Source organism: Rhinoraja longicauda, chromosome 2, assembly GCF_053455715.1.
Source record: "Rhinoraja longicauda isolate Sanriku21f chromosome 2, sRhiLon1.1, whole genome shotgun sequence".
Classification (NCBI taxonomy): Eukaryota; Metazoa; Chordata; class Chondrichthyes; order Rajiformes; family Arhynchobatidae; genus Rhinoraja; species Rhinoraja longicauda.
The window spans coordinates 84,634,509-84,655,714 of record NC_135954.1 but is presented as its reverse complement, the minus strand read 5'-3'; the positions used below and the strand labels follow the sequence as shown (position 1 = coordinate 84,655,714).

Below are 21,206 nucleotides of genomic sequence, written 5' to 3'. Positions count from 1 at the left end.
CTATCTAGCTCTTAATTTATTAATAGTATTTCATAGTATTTCAATAGAATAATCATTCTCCCTGTGATTTATTAATAGTAATAAATATGATAATATAAATGTGGTTGCAAAGTGACCAAGGAACAAGTGTGAATGAGGAGCTCAGAGAATTGAACATCGTAAAAAATTAATACTGGAGAAATTAATAGGACCGAAAGCTGAAAAACTTCCAGACACTGATAACATGCTTCCCAGGGTATGGAAGTGGACATAGTGGGTGAAATAGCTGTCATCTTTGAAAATATCACAGATTCTAGAACAGTTCCCACAGATTTTAAGATAGCATATGCGACCCTCTTATTTAAAACGAAAGGGCAAAGTAAAAGTAAGCAGCCATAAACCTGTGAGCACGATACCAGTGGTAGAGTAAATGCTGACATCTATTATTAAGGAGGTGATAACACAAATAATAATAGCTTAGGGCAGAGTCAACCTATCTACACAAGGAAAATTAATTTTAGGCAAATGTTTTAGTTTTTTTGCGGTTTCAATGAAAATAAATGAAGAATTATATTTGGACTTCCAGTAAGTTTTTTCTCATAACCACACCAGAGATTATTAATCAAAATTAAAGCACACTGTATTGGGAGTAATATATTAGCATGGACTCATAATGGATAAAGACAGCAGGAATAAAAAGGTTGGAAGACTGAATAATGCGCTCCTCAAGAGATTGTACTACAGGCCAAACAGTAATGATTTGGATGAGGGGACCAAGTGAAATTTATACATTTTTAAAATAATTAAATGCTTTATAGTACTGTGAGTAATGAGAAAGATGCAGACTGGCTTCAGGGAGACGAGATCGGGTCCTTGAATAGGCAAATGCATGGCAGGTAGAGTAACTAGAATTATGTGAAAAAATGTAAGGTCGTTCACTCTGGTAGAAACCGTGTCTTACATTCGGGTTAATGGAAATTTGCTCTTCCAGAATTCAGAAATAATTTCTCCAAAATTTACAAAATGCAATAATATCATCTCACAGAACCTACATAAATAATAAAAGTAAATAAATCAAGTCACATTACAATTCGCATTTCTTGATGCGTGTGCAAACGTTACAGAAAATTGGGTTATGAACCTTTTTCTATTAATGTAATCCCACCACCACAATGCAAGGATCACCTGTATTTTTGTTTCAAACAGTAACAGATGAGTAATTGCATTTTCTGGTTCGGGGTAACGTGCCAGAAGAGTAGGGAACTTGGGCTGGGAAGTGGCAGAAGTGATAACCAGATGGTGTGACTTCATTTAAAGAAAAGCTGTTATCACCCCTCCAGTTTCTGTTGATGCAAATATCCACAACAATCTCAGGAATGGCAAAGGCCTAATTGACAAGGGAACCATCTGATAATTAATTAACTAGAACACAAGATTTAATTAACTGGGAAATTTTAGAGATGGAGACGATAAATAATTTTTATTAAAGAATACCCTCACATCTTTGTTATTTTTTTCCTGCATATACACTTTCTCACAAGGCGTACATTTAATATAATCAATGAAGCCTTTAATGTATCCAAGGATGGGGTGGCACAGTGGTGCAGCGGTAGAGCCAAAGGCGCGGGTTCAATCCTGAAGAAGGGCGCTGTCTGTGGGGAGTTTTACATTCTCCCTGTGACTGTGTGGGTTTTCTCCGGGTACTCTGGTTTCCTCCTATATTCCAAAGACGTGCAGGTTTGTAGGTTAATTGGGTTCCATAAATTGTCCCTAGTGTGTAGGATAGAACTAGAGTATGTGTGATTGCTGGTCGGTGTGGACTCATTGGGTCAAGGGCCTGTTTCCACGCTGTATCTCTAAACTAACCAAACTAAACTAAAAATAAATTATTTTTATAAGACATGGCCTAGAAATTTCAGTGCACCCAAGAGTGCACCCTATAGTTGTTGCAACAATAAGACCAGTGACAGTTTTGGTTGTGAGTTGTCAGTTCCAGGTGACTGTTCTGCCAAAGCCCAAAGACTCAGGAACAAACAAATATTTCCTGTTCTTTGCTAATTCTGAGCTCCACCCAAATAGATTCTAATTCTACATGGAAATCTGCTAAGCCAAGAACATGTCCTATCCTTCTCCCTTATTGAGAACATTACATCCTTTTCCTTTTGCCTGTCCTTCCTAAGCATCAAATATCCTGGAACCCCAGCTATGGTCATCATGTAGCCATTTTTATCTAATCATAATTAGAATACACCATTTATTTTGGTAAACATTGGTTAGACTGCACATGCAAGGAACAGAAGACTGTAGCTATAAGTGAGAGTGGATAATCTCGGTTTATTCGCACAACATAGGAGGCCGAGTGGTGAGTTTAAAGAGGTTTATAAAATTATGAGTGACAGATAGTCAGGGTCTTTTTGTCTGGGCGGGGGAGACTATAATCTGTATCTGTAACTTGTCGTATAATCACCATCACTGGTTGTCACATACGTTGTCGCATAACCAGTAGGCACGGGCTCAAGGTGAAAGGCAAGACATTTAAGGAAGATCTGAGGGCTAAAGGGTGTTTTTTACCCATCAAAAAGTGGTAGCTATCTGGAATGAGTTGCTGAAACGAGGTCATGGAGGCAGATACAATTACAAAGCTAAAAAGGCATTTGCATAGATACTTGAACAGGAAAGGCATAGAGGGATTTGGGCCTAAATACAGGCAAATAGGGTTAGCAGCATAGGTAGGTATCACTGTTGACATGGACAAGGTTGGCCAGAATTTCTGTGCCTATGATGCTTCGATGTGTACTTTTAATCTTCTCTCTTTGACCCCGTTTGCTGTTTGTCTTTGTTGTCCATTCATTTATTTACTTTGCTCACTACATTTCTAACTTTCACTTAATGGTTTATTTCTCTCCATAGAATGTCCTTTGAAGTGCCAAGCTAGATTAAAACCTTCCCAATATCCTCAGTGAGGATATTGGTCCCCATCCCACTGAGGTGCAATCCATCTGATGTCTGTAGGGTCCCACCTGCCTCAAATATCAAAAGCTTGCTCTACTCCACCACTTCTCCATCTGTGTTCATTTGGCCTTTCCTTCTAATTCTGTACTTATTCTCAAGTGTTACAGGGAGTAAGGATTTCATAAGGGAAAATATTGAAAAATTGTATGGAGACAAAAGGGACTACAGATGCTAGAACCTGCAGAGAAAAACAGACTGCCTGGAAGAACTCAGCAGACCGAGCAGTATTTGTGGGGGAAAAAGAGCAATCCATCAAGGTACTCTCTACTTGTGTACACCTTTCCCATTTGCTTCTCGCCTCTTGTTACCAACACTCATCACCTTTCCCCACCAGGTTCCATCTGCCCATCATCCAAACACCCAATTACTTGGGTTTCTCCTCCCATGGCAACCTTTCCTATCCCCTTCCTCCTCAGCTCCACCCTCCACCATTTCCCCTGCACCCCCATCTGATTCCACCCTTGACCCATCGTCCTTTGTCTCACCCTACCCTCTCCATTGTGTATTTCCTGACCATTTTCACCTCCATCCTCTCAGTCCTGATGCAGGGTCTCAACCTAAAATGCCAGCATACATTTGCCTCCGCAGATACTTTGCAACCCACTGAATTCTTCCAGCAGGTTGCCTTTTCATCATTGAATCCATGTTTGTTACACTATTTTGTTGTATAAAATTCTTTAGAGTGCTGAATTCGATATTTGTTATGTGGACAGCTCATTGAGAAACGGTGATATAATTCAAGGTCAGGATGGTGAGAGTTTTTGAAGCTGTTTAAGCTGTGGCAATACAAAGTAAGTGGTACCCTTGATTTCCAGTAGAGTGGTTCAAAGTGACGTGCAACAGTACCAGATAAGTTGCGGCTTTTGTTTTGCACTCACCACTCAGAGACAAAGTTGCCTTTTCTTCCTTTTTCAAATCTAACAAATCATCTATGGATTCTGTTGAGGGAAAGTTTTAGAAACGATTAACACCGTCAAAGATCTCAATAAGAGACGGGAGAAAGGAATGCCTTATGCCTGACAATAAATGCACTGAAAACATTACCTGATTTATGCTGATTATTTGAAGATATTGGTTCCAAAGTTGAAAAGGTATCTTTTCCCATTGCTGGAGACAGAGAAGTATCTGAAAAGGAACAAATAGAAATTCAGATTTCTGAAACTACAGTTACTCATCTGTAAAGAGTATTATCTCTGAAACTACTGAAGCCGAGGTTAGACAAAATGTTTAGGGAGAAAATTCAAAACAAAATAGCAACTACCATCAAGATGGTAAAAATATTTTTCTTATCCCAAATAATAAATGTTTATTAAACAGTGAAATTCCAGTTCTTTATTTCAACTTTACACAGTGTACAATGTAACTCCAACACATTGTGTGTGGCACTATTTAAACCATTTCTCTTCGGGCCCCACTGGTGGCTTTTCTTAAGTTAATGGGGAAACCAGAACAGGCACAGAATTTCATTCTAATGGACACCAATAACTAAATGGTGGGGGTTACTATTTAAAAAAAATTAGAACAGATGCTGGAATCGATTGAAATGACAGAGAAAGGCAAGATGCCAAAAAATTGTACTTTGTAAGATGACAAAAAAAATTAATTTTGCATTAGCTGGCTGCATCTCGTTACATAACTAAACATTGGAACTACTAAGGAGTTTAGGGAACAGCAATGCAGATCATTTTTCATGTTAAAGACCATATTTTATTTCTTACATTTTCCATTCTGATGCAAGTTATTAGTTGCAAAGAATGTGACATAGCTTAAAAAGAACAACAGGGAACTTTTTTGTTCTGGTGGAAGACAGCCAGATTAATTGTTACAAAGCGAAAAGGGATTGTAATGGAACAAGAAAGAAAAGACAAGTCTGGAGTCAATGTAAATGGAAGAATCAGAATCACTATCCGAGTTTTTTGGACTCAGTGTCGCGTTTGGAAAGCACGATGTTACAAGTCAAAATGTAAAATGGCATTCTTCCAGCTTATCATGAGCTGGACTGCAACAACATGGAGATTTAGGAGAGAAAAGACCTGCACGCTGCAGCCAGCAGGGAGTTCTCCAATGCAACCACAGGCTACTCATCAGATGGATCTGGCTCAATGATTCTCAAACAAACAGATCAGAGGACTTGAGAATGCTGCCCCCTTGTGTGGTTCAGCAAACTAATCAGGGAGAGGAAAACTCTAAGAACATCAATTCAAAAAATCTTCTCAGCCCAAATTACAATATAAATAATAAAGAGACATCCAGCGAATTAGTAATTTTAAGATAAAGGGAATAATTGATCCTGCTGGTTGATTAGCTGGTAACATAAAATTTGTACAAGGCGATTGGAAACCTTATGGAAACCTTCTTGTCCCCCTCCCCCATCACCAAAGAAAATTATTGGAACATCAAATTATTGATCATTTGGTGTAGAGGGAAAACAAAACCCTAAAAGATGACTTGAAGGAAGTAAAATAAATATTTAAAAAGCAATACAAGGGGTTTCAGAGAAACTGAATGAAGAGTTGCACGGTGGGTTGATAAAGCACTTCGTTCTGAGCTTAAAACCTCCTTCAGCCACAATAACCTTGTCCTATTTGCAGGAATATGGAAAGGTAAAGCATAACCTTTTCCTGTGTGTCGCTGTTTTTATAAAGTAAGCTTTTCAAGATAGAAAACTATACCAGAACTGTCAGATTCCTTGTTTTCCTTATCTTCGTTCAATGAGATAAGCCTGCCAGATGAAATAACAAAAAAAGTGTAATTTATTAGCTTGAAATTAATTCCATAATTTTAAAACTTTGCATTAATTCTCAGCTTCTAAAAATGTATTTTAACATTGAATGAGGAAGACATTTGGCATTTTTTTAACATCCCTAATTTTCCATGAACTGGAAATTAGTTGGTGGTTTAGGAATCACATATAGGTTAGACTAGGTAAAGATGGCAGATTTCCGACTATCCTCAAGCTCATGCAAAAGATGACGGGGAAAGAATAACACGACTGTCCACAATGCCATGTCTGAAGTCTGAATAAGGGTCTCGACCCGAAACGTCACCCATTCCTTCTCTCCGGAGATGCTGCCTGACCTGCTGAGTTACTCCAGCATTTTGTGTCTACTTACAATGCCATGGACCTCCTGGCAGTGGAGTATTGACGACTCCCCTTTTGGAATCCCTCCCTTCAATCCAAAATTGGATAGGATATTGGTCAAAAGCTATCAAAATGTAATTGACGGTCACTTGTCATAAAAGTGAATTCACGGCCAACAGACACATTCCACAGAACTGCAGTCCACCAGCTGTAGAAAAGCTGCCATTTATTTTAAGCAATAATGGAGTGCAATATATATGTAGGGCCAGTTTATCAGTACCATTCTTTAGAATGTCAAGACCTTGAGAAGCAATATTTTAAATCATTAGTCAAAGTCACAGATTTAGGATGCTTAGGAAAATCAAAAGTCGTGCCACATGGATCGGTACTGGGTCCACTATTGTTCATATTTTATATTAACAATTCGGAAGTGAATGTAGGTGGCATAGTTCATAGGTTTGTGGATAACACCAATGGACAAATTTCTTGTTATTATTCTTCCCAACCATGTAACTTTTAAATATGGTCATTGTATCCACTTCTAACATTTCCTCTGACAGTGTGTTCTAAATATGCATCACCCTATGTGTCCTTTGTCTTCCTGATGTTCTGGCACGTTCAATTAGATTTTCAATCTTTCTCCTGTACTCTGATTTATCATCACCCATTATTCGTGCAACAATGGTGGAATCGTCAGTGAATTTAAAGATGGTATTGGAGTTGTGTCTGGCCATGCAGCTATGGGTGTGGAGAGTAGAGCAGAGGACCGAGCATAATGCCTTGGTGCTCCTGAGTTGATGGTTTTGGAGCAGGAAGTATTGCTGCCAGATTGTGGTCTGCTGATGAGGAATTAGAGTCAGAAATTGACATAACATTATGGACGCTAACATAATAACATGAAATTTGAAGCTTGTCCAATCAGCTACAGATGTTAAGATATTGCAAGGAAGATTGGTGGGAAAATTAAGAAAAATCAAGAGGTTTGTTCTTTGCTCCACCCCAATTGGACACAAATTGAGTAATTTCAGCTTACATATTTGATGCTTCAGGGCTTTGTACAAAAGGTGTAATTATGCCATTCCCCGCTCAATGACAATGCACCTAAAAGCATAATAATGTGGACGGTGGAAATCAAAGTACAGAAATTACAAATCAAGCAAAATTTGTGGAGAGAAACCGTTAACATTGCAGGTTGATGACTCCCACTCAAACACTCAATTGATTTCCAGTCTCCAAAAGGCACAAAAGTAGGGAGATGCAATACAACGATGTGTCCTTTTTTTCATCAAGGACGAGCAAAGCTCAGTTGCATACAATGTAAAGTTGGCGCGCATATTTATTATAAATTTATTACAAAACAGTTACAGGTCATTAAAATGCAGCAGTCCTGCGACTTCAAAGGACATAATTTATTTTTACTTTTAGTTGTAGGATAATCCCAAATAAAGACTTAATCTGGAAGTAAGATTGCACATTTATTTAACAGAACTCGAATGATGCAGTAGATAAACTATTTACATGGCTTGGCCATGAACCCCGTGACAAAATACAGGCTGGCTAATCTCAGCTATGATGCACAACATTTTCATCAATTTCCAAGGGATTAGGATGGAGGGAAATAAAAATGTAAATTAATTCTTTCTTAAAATAATCCTACATAGCGTCCCCAGAACAAGAGTACAGTTGAGCTGTGATGGCTCTCATCATTTCAGCTGACACTAATTTCCATTTAGATGAGTGAAGACCGCTGGTATATTTGGAGCCTTCAATCACTACTTTTAGAAGAGTCAGAATAAATGAAAGTGGGCAAACAAGTAAATATAGATTTGCCACCATGTAATGACAGTATTCCAGCTACGTCAGAGAGTATGCCTTTTAACAAATTCCATTTTAGGGATATTTCCAATCCAACTTTTAATCTATGGTATTGCAATAAAGCGCACTGCATTGTAAAGAATGTGAAGAAATAAAGTATTTTTTGTTCAAATTTCTGTCAAACATAGTTTTCAAATACTTTGTAAAATATTCATAAAAACATAAAATGCATTATTCATTTCTGCTTCATAAATAATGCAGCAGTTTTCATTGTAAACTATTTAAATTATGCATTTCCAATTTCTCAATGCAACGTCTGCTGAGAAATCTGTCTGGTAAGTGGAAATTTTAATTTTAGTGATAAACAGTGCCTTGATCCATTGCAATGTTACTACCCTTGCAGCATGATAATCATAATAAACAAACCATTTGACAAAAATAATCCACATACAAGTTATTATACAAGAATGTAATTTTAAGATCTAAATATTATTGTGAGAAAACTTTTTCATTATACTATTTGTTAAATTTTAAATTCATATACTACACATAACAACTGACTAAAGAACCATGATGAAGAGATTTAAAACAGTTGGCTTGAAGCAAACTATGTAATACTTCATGTTACAACAAATGACAACCAGCTAAAACAATTAAAACTAAAACCATCAAAACTTATCAAAAACAATCAGATCTTAGAATTTAGACATGTTAAAGTTTATGCATTTCTTTATCAGATAAAAAAGATTTTAACCAAACAGGCACCATTACAATCACTAAAAGGCACAATTACCCTCACTAACACACACCTGGTGAATAAATTGATTTGTACCAGCATCTGCAGTTATTTTCTTATACCATTACAATCACAACTGCACCAATTCTCTTGGGAGTGACACAAACAGCAGCTACTTCATTATACAAACAAAGTACCAAAAACCATGAAACAGACCAGAAACTGTCCCAATGGAACAAGGTTGTGCTTGGTCTCCTTGGTGGCACCATGATTGTTTGCAAAGATGATTCAATTGATTCAGTAGGACATCTACTGAACAAACCATGAGAGTTGGTCAACATCTTGATATCAGCAGCTAGATTTAGGCCAAAAATAATGTGGCAAACCTGTCCTCATCCAACTACAGTTTCAGTGTAGCGTAACTCATGTTTAAACATTTCATTTTATTACAGCCTTCTTGACAAGTTTTTCAACAATTTACAAACCTTAAATACAGAACATTGTTTTTTTCTGTTCAGTAAATTACTAGAAACAATTCTATTTTTATTTACACTCTTTCTAGATCGAACCTTTGTGCCTCTACTTGTGGCACCCCTTTTGGTTTGCAGCTTCATCACTGTGGTAAGTTAATGTCCCCTTATTCAACTTCCCCTCCGTACATTTGGTTATAATTGACATTTTTGTATTCAAAGGAAAAGTTTTAACCTCAAATATCAACTGTTTTCTTTGTTTCACACATAACAGCTTAATTTCCTGAGCATTTCAACATTTCCTGTTTTATTACAACTAATTCAGTTTTCTTTCCTGCACTAATCGAAACAATATTGTTTTACTCAAAAGCTTGCCCTAAGCTCCCAATTGACCACCATTACAGCACAGAGCAATATTTGTGTTCTACTAGAAGATCAGATTTCAGCCCTGAACTGGTTAAGTCTGATCCCCATTAACGAACATAGAAGCAGGCCTCAACTCTTCACTTAATGACTGTTTCTGTATGAGAGACCGGCACCATCTGTGAGTCATAGGTGTACAAATGAATTTTAAGCAAATGAAGCAAAACGCAGTGCATGTCACATAACATGAATAACAATCTCTGGGCATAAGCATGTTACACACCAATGAGTACCCAGAACAAATCTTTATAAGTGGGCAAATCACACACATAGAACCTGTTTTTTATTTAGCAACTGGGCATTATATTAAATTGCTTTGTGCATCACAAAAATGTGTTGTGCTACATGAAAGAATTTCTAGTCGTAGGTACCACATGCTGGTCATGGAGGTAGTCTGCATGTATTTAGCAGACATGGCATAACAAAGCACTCCTTAGAAAATATATACAACACCCTTTTTGTGGCAAACCTCCTGAATTATTGACTTCTTTCTCAAATGGGATAATGCTTTTGCTGCAGACCTGACATCTGTATGAAGAAAAGGATCCAACTTCAAATTACCAGGATGACAAGGTTTCAGTTTCTGCTATATGTGCTCATATTCCAAATCTGAACAAAAGACAACAAACACAATTCCTCTTGCAACAGCAACATTTATATTTTTGCCTTCACAATCCTAACTTAGTGGAATGACCATCAGATGCAAAAATGGCATTTCTCCTTGTTATCATTTTCCTCATTTCTCAAGGATGCACACATTCAGATTTGTGTACTGGCACAGCCTGAGACCTGCAAACTCTTCAGATGTTCATAGGTTCTAGGAGCAGAATTAGGTCATTCAGCCCATCAAGTCTACTCCGCTATTCAATCATGGCTGATCTATCTTTCCCCCTCAACTTCATTCACCTGCCTTCTCCCCATAATCCGACACTCTTACTAATCAAGAATCTGTCAATCTCAGTCTTAAAAATATCCATTGACATGACCTCCATAGCCGTCTATGGCAATGAATTCCATAGATTCACCACCCTCCGAGTAAAGAGTTTGTCTAAGTTCACCCTACTGGACTCCATGGAATATCTTATGGAGTAGTAGAGGAACAACAGAAAGATGCTTTTGCTAACTTGACGCTCACCACTAAAGGATCTCAGGACCTCAGCAACGTAGCAAAGGCATCCAATAGAGGTTCTGAAACCATGGCAGAAGAACAATTCCAATGTTATTCAGGAAACCCAGCCCTCCTCCTATTTCAACAATCCCATCATTTGTAAATCAGGCTGGGAGTGCACCACCAATATTCAGAAAACCTAGCAAAAAGTGAAATACAATTACCTGTTAGGTGGTATTGGCTTTGCAATTGCTCCAATTCAACGTGGAAGTTACAGCTCGATGGTATGAAATATTTGAGACTGGATCTTATTCCTTATATGGAAGTTCAGTTACAGTTAGAATGGTGTGAGTATGCAAACCAAGTTCTTTTCAACCTGTCCAGCTGAATTCTACTCCTTTTGCTTAAAATCTATACAAAGCTTCCTAACTTACTCATCATCTTTATCAGATGCATCCTTTGTTGCATTATTCTTTGCATTATTGTCTTCTTGTGATACCTGTTCCATCAATTTATTTACAGGTCCTTGCAAAATCTGCAAAACATGAGATTCACCGAATATTATACATCCACCAAAGTTTCAGCACGTTTAAAGTGTTGCTGCATGAAGATCTGTCTAATTGCAATCAAAGAAATTGACATAGAGTCAATTAAATGATCCTACATCTCATAATAGAATATACTCACGAGAGAAGGGGCATGAAAGTGGCATTTAATTAATCCACTGTCACCCCTTTTATCTTGCACAATGATCATATTTAGTTATTTACTCAAATATTCCATCTTGGTTTCCACCTTGGTCAGCATGGACAAATTAGGCTGAAGGGCTTGTTTCTGTGCTGCATAGCTCCACGACTCTATGACCTCACCACTCCACCTAACCCTTTGCTTGATCTGCAAATTTAAAAATTATCCAAGATTGCCTTAAACCTCTCACTCTCACTTTCCTCTTCTGCTAAAATATTCTTAAATATATCTCCAAGCCTTTACTGGCATTCTCTGATGTCTGCATTGTTCGGCTTAGTGTTTATATATATATAAACACATATACATATATATATATATATATATATACTGATAACAAATTTGTGCCTACATTATGTTCATTTGATGACAAAAGGGACGTTTGAGACTTTCAATGTCCTGGGTTTGTCCCCAACCCCAAATGTTATCTCAGTGACAACTATCAGAGCATCAAAGAAAATGCTTTCCATCCTGGAAGCAGTATCGTTCTGTGCAACATTCTTCTCCCCTAGCTCCTACTTCGTGTGTTCTTGAACAAAGAGACATTTGCTGACGGGTATGTAGTGCCGCAGGGAATGTTTCCAGTATACAGCTCAAATCTGGCCGGTGCAGTGACCAGCCTGAATTAAAAACAGGACAAATCAACAATGATCGGGTGGACAACAATAAGGGGGGGAGGGGGAAGGGGGGTAGGGGGGGAGGGGAGGAGGGGGGAGGGGGGAGGGGGGGAGGGGGGGAGGGGGGGAGGGGAGGAGGGAGGAGGGGAGGAGGGGGGAGGGGGGAGGGGGGGAGGTTCACCTGCACCTCCTCCAACCTCATCTATTGTATCCGCTGTTCCAGATGTCAACTTCTCCACATCGGCGAGACCAAACGCAGGCTCGGCGATCGTTTCGCTCAACACCTTCGCTCAGTCCGCCTTAACCAACCTGATCTCCCGGTGGCTCAGCACTTCATCTCCCCCTCCCGCTCCCAGTCTGACGTTTCTGTCATGGGGCTCTGTCTACCTTCGATTTAAACCAGCATCTGCAGTTTTTTTCCGATACCTCCAGATTAAGGTACAGTTTCTTTCCAGCTGTTACGAGGCAACTGAACCGTCCTCTCACCAACTACAGTGCGACCCTGACCTCCCATTTACCTCATTGGAGACATTTGATCGGACTTTAATCGGACTTTATCTTGCATTAAATGTTGTAGCCTATATCCTTTATCTGTACAATGTGGATGGCGTGTGTTTTCTTTGACTGGATAACACATAACAAAAGCTTTTCACTGTACCCCGGTGCAGGTGACAATAATAAATGAAATTAAACTAAGATCCAAAACATTGTCCCTCGATTCCTTCCACAGATGCTTCCTGACCCGCTGACTTCCTTAAACACTGTGTTTTACTCAAGATTCCAACATCTGCAGTTCCTCGTCTCTCTCTCTATGGTATTGTAATATTTGCTTTGTTAATGTTTTGCAGTCCAAGTATGTTTATTCATAAATGCAATTCTAAAAATCTCAAAAGCATTGGAGACCCTTTTCACCATAGGCAAGAGAAAACTAAACAAGGAAAAGTGAATAGATTTTTCCCCCAAATTTCCGTAAAGCAATAATGAACGTGAAAATATAAATAGACATAGAAACAGAGAAAATAGGTGCAGGAGGAGGCCATTCGGCCCTTCGAGCCAGCACCGCCATTCATTGTGATCATGGCTGATTGTCCACAATCAGTAACCCGTGCCTGCCTTCTCCCCATATCCCTTGATTCCACTAGCCCCTAGAGCTCTATCTAACTCTCTCTTAAATCCATCCAGTGATTTGGCCTCCACTGCCCTCTGTGGCAGAGAATTCCACAAATTCACAACTCTCTGGGTGAAAAAGTTTCTTCTCAACTCAGTTTTAAATGGCCTCCCCTTTATTCTAAGACTGTGGCCCCTGGTTCTGGACTCGCCCAACATTGGGAACATTTTTCCTGCATCTAGCTTGTCCAGTCCTTTTATAATTTTATGTCTCTATAAGATCCCCTCTCATCCTTCTAAACTCCAGTGAATACAAGCCTAGTCTTTTCAATCTTTCCTCATATGACAGTCCCGCCATCCCAGGGATCAATCTCATGAACCTATGCTGCACTGCCTCAATTATAAGGATGTCCTTCCTCAAATTAGACCAAAACTGTACACAATACTCCAGATGTGGTCTTACCAGGGCCCTATATAACTGCAGAAGAACCTCTTTACTCCTATAGTGAAATCCTCTTGTTATGAAGGCCAACATGCCAATAGCTTTCTTCACTGCCTGCTATACCTGCACGTCAACTTTCAGTGACTGGTGTAAAAGGACACCCAGGTCTCGCTGCACCTCCCCCTTACCTAACCTAACACCATTGAGATAATATGCTGCCTCCTTGTTTTTGCCGCCAAAGTGGATAACCTCACATTTATCTATATTATACTGCATCTGCCACGCATCTGCCCACTCACTCAACCTATCCAGGTCACCCTGCAACCTCCTAACATCCTCTTCACAGTTTACACTGCCACCCAGCTTTGTGTCATCCGTAAACTTGTTTGTATTGCTTCGAATTCCCTCTTCCAAATCATTAATATATATGGTAAACAGTTGCGACCCCAACACCGAGCTTTGCGGCACTCCACTCGCCACTGCCTGCCATTCTGAAAAGGACCCATTTACTCCTACTCTTTGCATCTTGTCTGCCAACCAATTTTCTATCCATGTCAACACCCTACCCCCAATACCATGTGCTCTAATTTTAGTCACCAATCTCCCGTGTGGGACCTTATCAAAGGCTTTCTGAAAGTCTAGATACACCACATCCACTGGCTCCCCCTCATCCATTTTACTTGTCACATCCTCAAAAAATTCCAGAAGATTAGTCTAGCATGATTTCCCTTTCATAAATCCATGCTGACTTGGACTTATCCTTTTACTGCTATCCAAATGCACCGTTATTACTTCTTTAATAATTGACTCCAGCATCTTTCCCACCATTGAAGTCAGGCTAACTGGTCTGTAATTCCCCGTTTTCTAACTCGCTCCTTTCTTGAAAAGTGGGATAACATTAGCTATCCTCCAATCCACAGGGACTGATCCTGAATCTATTGAACATTGGAAAAATGATCACCAATGCGTCCACTATTTCTAGAGCCACCTCCCTGAGGACCCTGGGATGCAGACCATCAGGCTCAGGGGATTTATCATCCTTCAGTCCCATTAGTCTACCCAATACTATTTCTCGTCTAATTAAAATTTCTTTCAGTTCCTCTATCCCCCTAGATCCTCTGTCCTCATTTAGACATTTACCTTCAACATTGCAAACTCGTATGGCTGGTATCCTTTGAAACTTTCATGAATAGCTGCCATAGTGTGGGATGTCTTTTCCCAAAAATGCAGTAATGTCGTCTGAATCAGGAAAAAAAAAGCAAACATTTAATGTTGTATCATTGTTCATGTCATCACTACTTATATTTATCTGCCAAGTACTGAATATATAAAGTACAGGATTTGAAAGTAACAGATCTTCAAATACCTTTTTGGCTTAATTCAGTAATGGGTAAGTTGCAAATCAAACTCAGCAACAGTAAAATAGTATACACAAGTTTTTGACAGCTACCACTTTCAGATTTTTGTATTAATAGAATGGAAGAAGCAAATTTGCCTCACAGCTCCAGCAATGTCTTTGGTGTGCTCTGTGTGGAGTTTGCATGTTCCCCATGTGACTGGGTGAGTTTCTTCCCCATGCTTTAGGATGTAGGATGCTCCCACATCCCAAAGACTTGCTGTTTGAATTGTCCGCAATGTAGGTGAGTGGCAGGAGACTGGGGTGGAGTTGATGGACATACGAGAGGAAACAGCATACAGGGAAATAAATAGGGGGTGGGATCACTGTTGAAGCCTTCATAGACCAAATGTTTTATTTCTATTTCATGAGGAAATTTGATTATAATGTGAAGACCTCTATAACTTTTTAATAATACCTTGGAAAAGACACAGCTCTAGTCTCGTACAAGCAAAGCCACATTTAAGACACATCAAAACGTAACATGTAAAATCTAACATTAGTTTCAATAAGTGATTTAATTAAGTGTCATAATTTTCAAATTTTTGAATCTTTGCAATACAAATTCACAAGCAGGGATCATACTAACACCTTTAGCTTAAGGATACCTACATAAAGGCCTTTCCTCCATGACACCAGCATAGAATTAGAACCCCTTCCTTCACCAAAAAAATTAAATTGCCTGTTCTATTCCCAAAGAGCATATTTAAAAGTAAGCTTTTATTATCTCAATTATAAATTTACTTTATTCTAATCTCTAAAAGAATGATCACATATTTATGCATTTTGATGGGGCTAGGAAACTTCAGAAAGAACAATAAGTATCTAAACTAAGTATCGTACTTCAAGTTGTATTTGTTGGTTTACTATCTGATAACATCTTAAAAACAAGAATCCCAAGTCTTCAACCTGAAAGGTCAACTCTTTTGACTTTCCACAGGTGCTGCCTGAAATGAGGAGAGCTTTCAGTATTTCCTGTTTAGGTTTCATTTTCCAACATCTGCAGTGTTTTTAACTATCTTAAAAAGCTGCACCATTAATTTTGACAGTTATGATGAAAGTAATGTGAAGACCATTTAAAACTGATACACAAAGCAGGTACCCTCAGAACAGGAAATTATAACAATACAAATCAAAATAAAAGAAGACAGACATGCTAATTGTAAAGGAGTCAGGTTACTACAAATACCTGACAAAGCAATTAACATGTCAACCAAAGGACAATTAAAACATACGTGGAATTATTGCTCCATGAAGAACAAGCTTGTTTTAGCTAGAGTGAAACTTGATAGGTTAGCAATAAGTCTCATTTTTAGAATAAAAACAATCCATTCATAGATGTTAAGCATGACCATGTCATGGGAGGGAGGAGGCGAGCCCTAATGATGTATAATATTCCAAATAAACTTATTGTGGATATGTTTCTAATATCCTGTCAAGTCTGAATGCTGATGGAGCTAGTGAAAAATAGGTGGAATCAGTTAAATCAACAATAGAAATGAGGCATGTGTACCTCACTTGACCTCAAAAACTGAGACATGACAAGAATTTCCTTGGATTTATTAGAAGAGAAGAGCATTTAGATCATAAAGTTGCAGGGAAGAGGCGAGTATGTAAGCACAATGAATTAGGAAAGATAGCTGAAAGTTACAACTTAATGGTTAGGAAATTGAATTCAAAGTCAAGAGGTTACACTTCAGCTACATTGGGCATTGGTGAAAACATAGTATGTAGAGCTATAGAGTCAGAGCTGGTCAGTTTGGAAGCAGGCCTGTTGACCCAACTTGTTAATGCCAACAAAATCGTTTTTAGAGTTTCCTCTGGAAGCTTGTTCCAGATATGGGCTGCCCTCTGAATGATAATGTTGCCCAAAATCCCTCTTAAATCTCCCTTCTCTTGCTTCAAGTCTATGCCCTCTAGTTTTGGAATCTTCTTTGTGGGGAAGAAGGTCGAGTGTTGACTTTATCCATGGTTTTATAATCATGTACACTTCAATAAGGTCACCTCCAGCCTTCCATGTTCTAAAGAAAAAAAGTCCCATCCTATCCAACCTTCCGCTACAATTCAAGATCACATGTCCAGGCAACATCCTAATGCATTTCTTCTGCATCATTTCCAATTTAATGACATCCTTCCTGCAACAGTACTCCGTGGTCTCACCAACATCTTGTATGCTGTATCATGATGTCCCAAGTTTTGTTCTCGTATTAATACCCTTCCCAATGAATGTAAGCATAACAAATGGCTATTTCACCACTGTCCACCTGGCTTAACCACCTTCAGGGAACAATGCAAACATGCACCTGTACTACTAGATCTGTTATGTAACACTGTCCAGTGCTCTGCCATTTACTGGGTTATACATCTGAGTAGTGTACAGCATTGAGCTTCTTCTTTAAAGAATGACTTTAATGTCTTGAAAACAGTTGAGTGAAGGTTCACCACACTGACGTCTGAACTGAAAGGACACAAAGTGCTGGATTAACTCAACGGGTCAGGTGGCACCTCTGGAGAACATGGACAGACGACGTTTCAGGTCAGGATCCTTCTTCAGAATTAGGTGGGTTTTATCGGCTTGTCTGCCCTGGAGTTCATCAGAGTAAATGGGCACTTCATTGAAACATACAAGATTCTTAAGGGTCCTGACAAGGGGAAAGGCATAGATATTGTTTCATTTTGCGAGAGTGTCTGGAACAGGGGACAATGGGTTCACCTCTACCATAGATGATAGGGCTCTCAATTGCATCTGTAACTTGTACCCTCACTCTTTTCCCTTCAGCCAGAGCAAGGAGAGGATTCCCTTTATACTCACCTTCCACCCATCAGTCTCCAAATTCAAAAGGTCATCTTCAATAATTTCTACCTCTTTTGACATATTCCACATTAGAAACATCTTTTCCTTCTCTTTCAGCATTCTTAAGGGATTATCCCCTCCTAACTCTACCCAATTCGAGCTGTCAAAACCACGAAGGGCTTGAGAGGCAATAGACATGGTAGATGGCAGGCTGGGCAATCAAGAACTTGTATTTACAGTGATAGGGGAAAGATATAATAGAAATCTAAGGGGCAAATCATGCACCTGGAAAATGGTGTGGGTGTGGAACGAGCTGTCAGATGAAGTGGCTGAAGCAGGTAAAATAATACCATTTAAGGGACATCTGAACAGGGTATATGGATAGGAAAGGTATATGGACCAAATGCAGGCAGATGGGACTAGCTTAGATGAGCATCTTGGTCTGCAAGATGTCTTCACCAAAAGGGTCGTCTTCCATGCTTTAGAATGATCACTTTATGACTTTAGACATGTCAAGGAGTCATGAAAGGAAGTCATAAATTCATGGTCAAGAACAAGGTTACATGCAGCTAGTGGTCTTGGCACAAAGACCTCCAGAGGAAATGAGGGCAGAGAAGGGCTGTTTCCTCCACAACATTTTTGTTTGCTCTTTCACCCCACTAACATCCTGTCTCCTTAACATGACACCCTTCCAGTTGAGTGGAAAAGCATTTTTTGCTTCACCTGGAAATCGAACTCACTAAAATTCTAAACACTTTGGGATCAATATCAAACCCACACATAACAGCTGAGAGAACCCCCGCCAAAAAAAAAATCTTAAATAGCAAATCAAAATCAGAACAAATTCCCACATTGAGCTTTGTCCTGCTTTGTCCTGTTTTGTGAGGTTGGCCTCTGTCCTTGATCTTTTTTAATTAATAAGTTCAGCAGGAGCTCTGTACCTCTGGACTCCACCTCAAAATCAAACCCTCCCACATATTTCCAACCATGTAAATATTGAAGCATTTGTCTGAATATATCACAAGCAAATTTCACAATTTATCCACCAAGTATGCAGTTTTATTAAGGACAGAAACTGTGGAAAATACAGCTTGATTCATGTGTTATCATTTTTGTGCTTTGGCAAAATAACTCCTGCTTTGCAACAAAAAGAGGCATCATATCTATGGAGCAGGTCAGCGGTCAAACTTCGGCTCGTTAAGTTAGAAAACGCAGAAAATGCAGCCAAATTCCCAACGTATGGATGACATCACAACCCTGATGCAGATTAATTAGTAGGACTGGCTGTTACAATCCCTGAAGTTTTGCACTACAATTGACTTGCATGGTGTTGTTCTTGGGGATGACCACTAGGTGATGTTGCTACCATTCAGACACACCTTCAGTTGTGTACCTCAACGTCACTGGGTGTTTCGGCCTTTTATCACAAGACACCCTCAGTCGAGGCAGGCCCATCGCAAGGTGATCAAGCCTGGGTGTGTGTCATGGTTAGCCTCTAGATGGTCAAGTGGCAGCCCAGACTGCATCTCTTCCTTTCAGCCACAGCCAGTGACTGCTCCGTTCGGCGGCATTGGCAAGTTCTTTACTTGCTTTCCTTTGGGCCTGTCCTCTGACTCCTACTTCCCTCAGGAGCCTTGCCGTGGAACTGGCTACAAAGCCCCTGCACCCCACCTCCACAGGACGCACCCTTACACTCCAACCTTGCTCCTCTGCCTCTGCTGCAAGGTTGGAATATCTCAGCCTTTTCATTTCATATGCCTCGTCCACAGCCTCCTCCCAGGGCACCGTCAGCTCAATGATGAAAACACGCCGACAGGAGCTGGACCAGAGGACAAGGTCTGGTCGCAGGTTGGTAGCTGCGATTTCAACTGGGAAGGAAAGACTCTGGCCTAGGTCAACACGCATTTCCCAGTCCCTGGCTGTGTTCAGTGGGCATGAGTTGAGAGGCGAGGGGTTAGTCCTCCGTTTCTCTCCTTCACGGAGGAAGGATGTTATTTGCGGGAATGTTATCTGGGCATTGATAGGCATGGCGTTGGTGGTAACTCTCTTGCACTCGAGTTCAGCTGCCAAACACCTCAGCACCTGGTTGTGTCGCCAGGTGTATCTGCCTTGTGTTAGGCTGGTCTTACAACCGACCAGGATGTGCTTGAGGTTTGCTGGAACTGCACACAGGGGGCAGGCTGGATCCTCTCCCAGCCAAAGATTTAGGTTTGTGGGAGAGGGAAGGACGTCATATGTGGCTCTGATAATAAAGCTCAACATATTTGACTCCATGCTCCACAGCTCACTCCATGTGATCTTCCTCCTCTTAACGTCATCCCACCTCATCTAGCGGCCTTGCTTGGCTTGGGATATAGCTTTGGCACACCTGGCTGCTTCTTGGCGGCGCGCTTCCTCCACCACTAGGTGCCGATGTTCAGCTGGAGTAGCCTTTTGCCAGGTGTTTAATTGCTCCTAGGCCAAAGCCCCCTCGGCCTTGTTGGACATGGCCAACTATGTCCCGGTGTCGGAGGGCGGATTTTGCGTCCAGTACCACTGCTGCTGGAGTCCATTTCTTCCCTGTTGCTAGGGTTGGAGCGATGCCTCTTACTATTGGGTCCCGGGATTCTGTTCGTGTCATGTCCAGCCTTGCTTTGGTGCATTTGTATTCCTCCACCAGGCTTGAGTCTGGCAGTGAGAGGGCTCCATTCCCATAGAGTCCTATACTGCTGAGGCATCTCGGTAGCCCAAGCCACTTCCTCACTTGTGAGTTCACAAGTCTCTCCAGCTGGTTGACATGGGATAAAGTGACCTCATAGATGGTAATTGGCCACATGAGTCGGGGCAGCAGACCGAATTGAAGGCACCAAAGCTTCAGCTTCCCTGGGAGAGCAGTGTTGTTGATTTGCTTGAGGCCACTGATTGTATCCTGCCTGAGTTGTTCCACCTGCTCTGCGTCCTTGAGGTATGCGGTGTACCATCGCCCGAGGCTTTTGACAGGCTTCTCCAGGACAGTTAGTATTGTCTCGTCATTGATGCGGTCCCTTTTGTCAGTGAGCCGGCCTTTGACGATGGAAATACAGCAGGATTTGCTGGGTTTAATCTCCATTCGTGCCCATTTGATGTTTTTCTGGAGTTTATCCAGCAGGCGTTTGGTGCATGCTTTTGTTGTTGTTATTGTGGTCATGTCATCCATGTACGCCCTGATTGGAGGAAGACGCAGCCCACTCTTCAAGTGTTCCCCTCCGACCACCCATCGTGATGCTCGAATGATGAGCTCCATTGCCTTGGTGAAAACCAGGGGAGAAATGGTACAGCCCGCCATTATGCCTACCTCAAGGTGCTGCCAAGTGGTGGTGTTGTCCTGTGTTGTGACACAGAACTGGTCCTGGAAGTAAGCTTTTACCAGCTTTGTGGTGACCTCTGGGACCTGGAAGAAGTTAAAAGTTGTATCTGGTGCCAGATGACGTTTGCATGTTCCAGACATCCTGAGAAACCACGT

The 21,206-nt window shown here is 40.4% G+C and overlaps 1 protein-coding gene across 1 annotated transcript in view; it reads right to left on the bottom strand.

Annotated features, from left to right (window-relative positions):
* The window catches only part of ica1 (islet cell autoantigen 1), a 92,525-nt gene that overhangs the window by 24,343 nt on the left and 46,976 nt on the right, over window positions 1-21,206 (bottom strand). The window contains exons 8-12 of the mRNA XM_078422118.1: window positions 14,676-14,774; window positions 11,060-11,160; window positions 5,664-5,713; window positions 4,036-4,116; window positions 3,870-3,929 (exon numbers count right to left, since the gene is read on the bottom strand). Coding sequence (XP_078278244.1) covers window positions 3,870-3,929; window positions 4,036-4,116; window positions 5,664-5,713; window positions 11,060-11,160; window positions 14,676-14,774 — 391 coding nt within the window. The remainder of the gene's footprint in view (window positions 1-3,869; window positions 3,930-4,035; window positions 4,117-5,663; window positions 5,714-11,059; window positions 11,161-14,675; window positions 14,775-21,206) is intronic.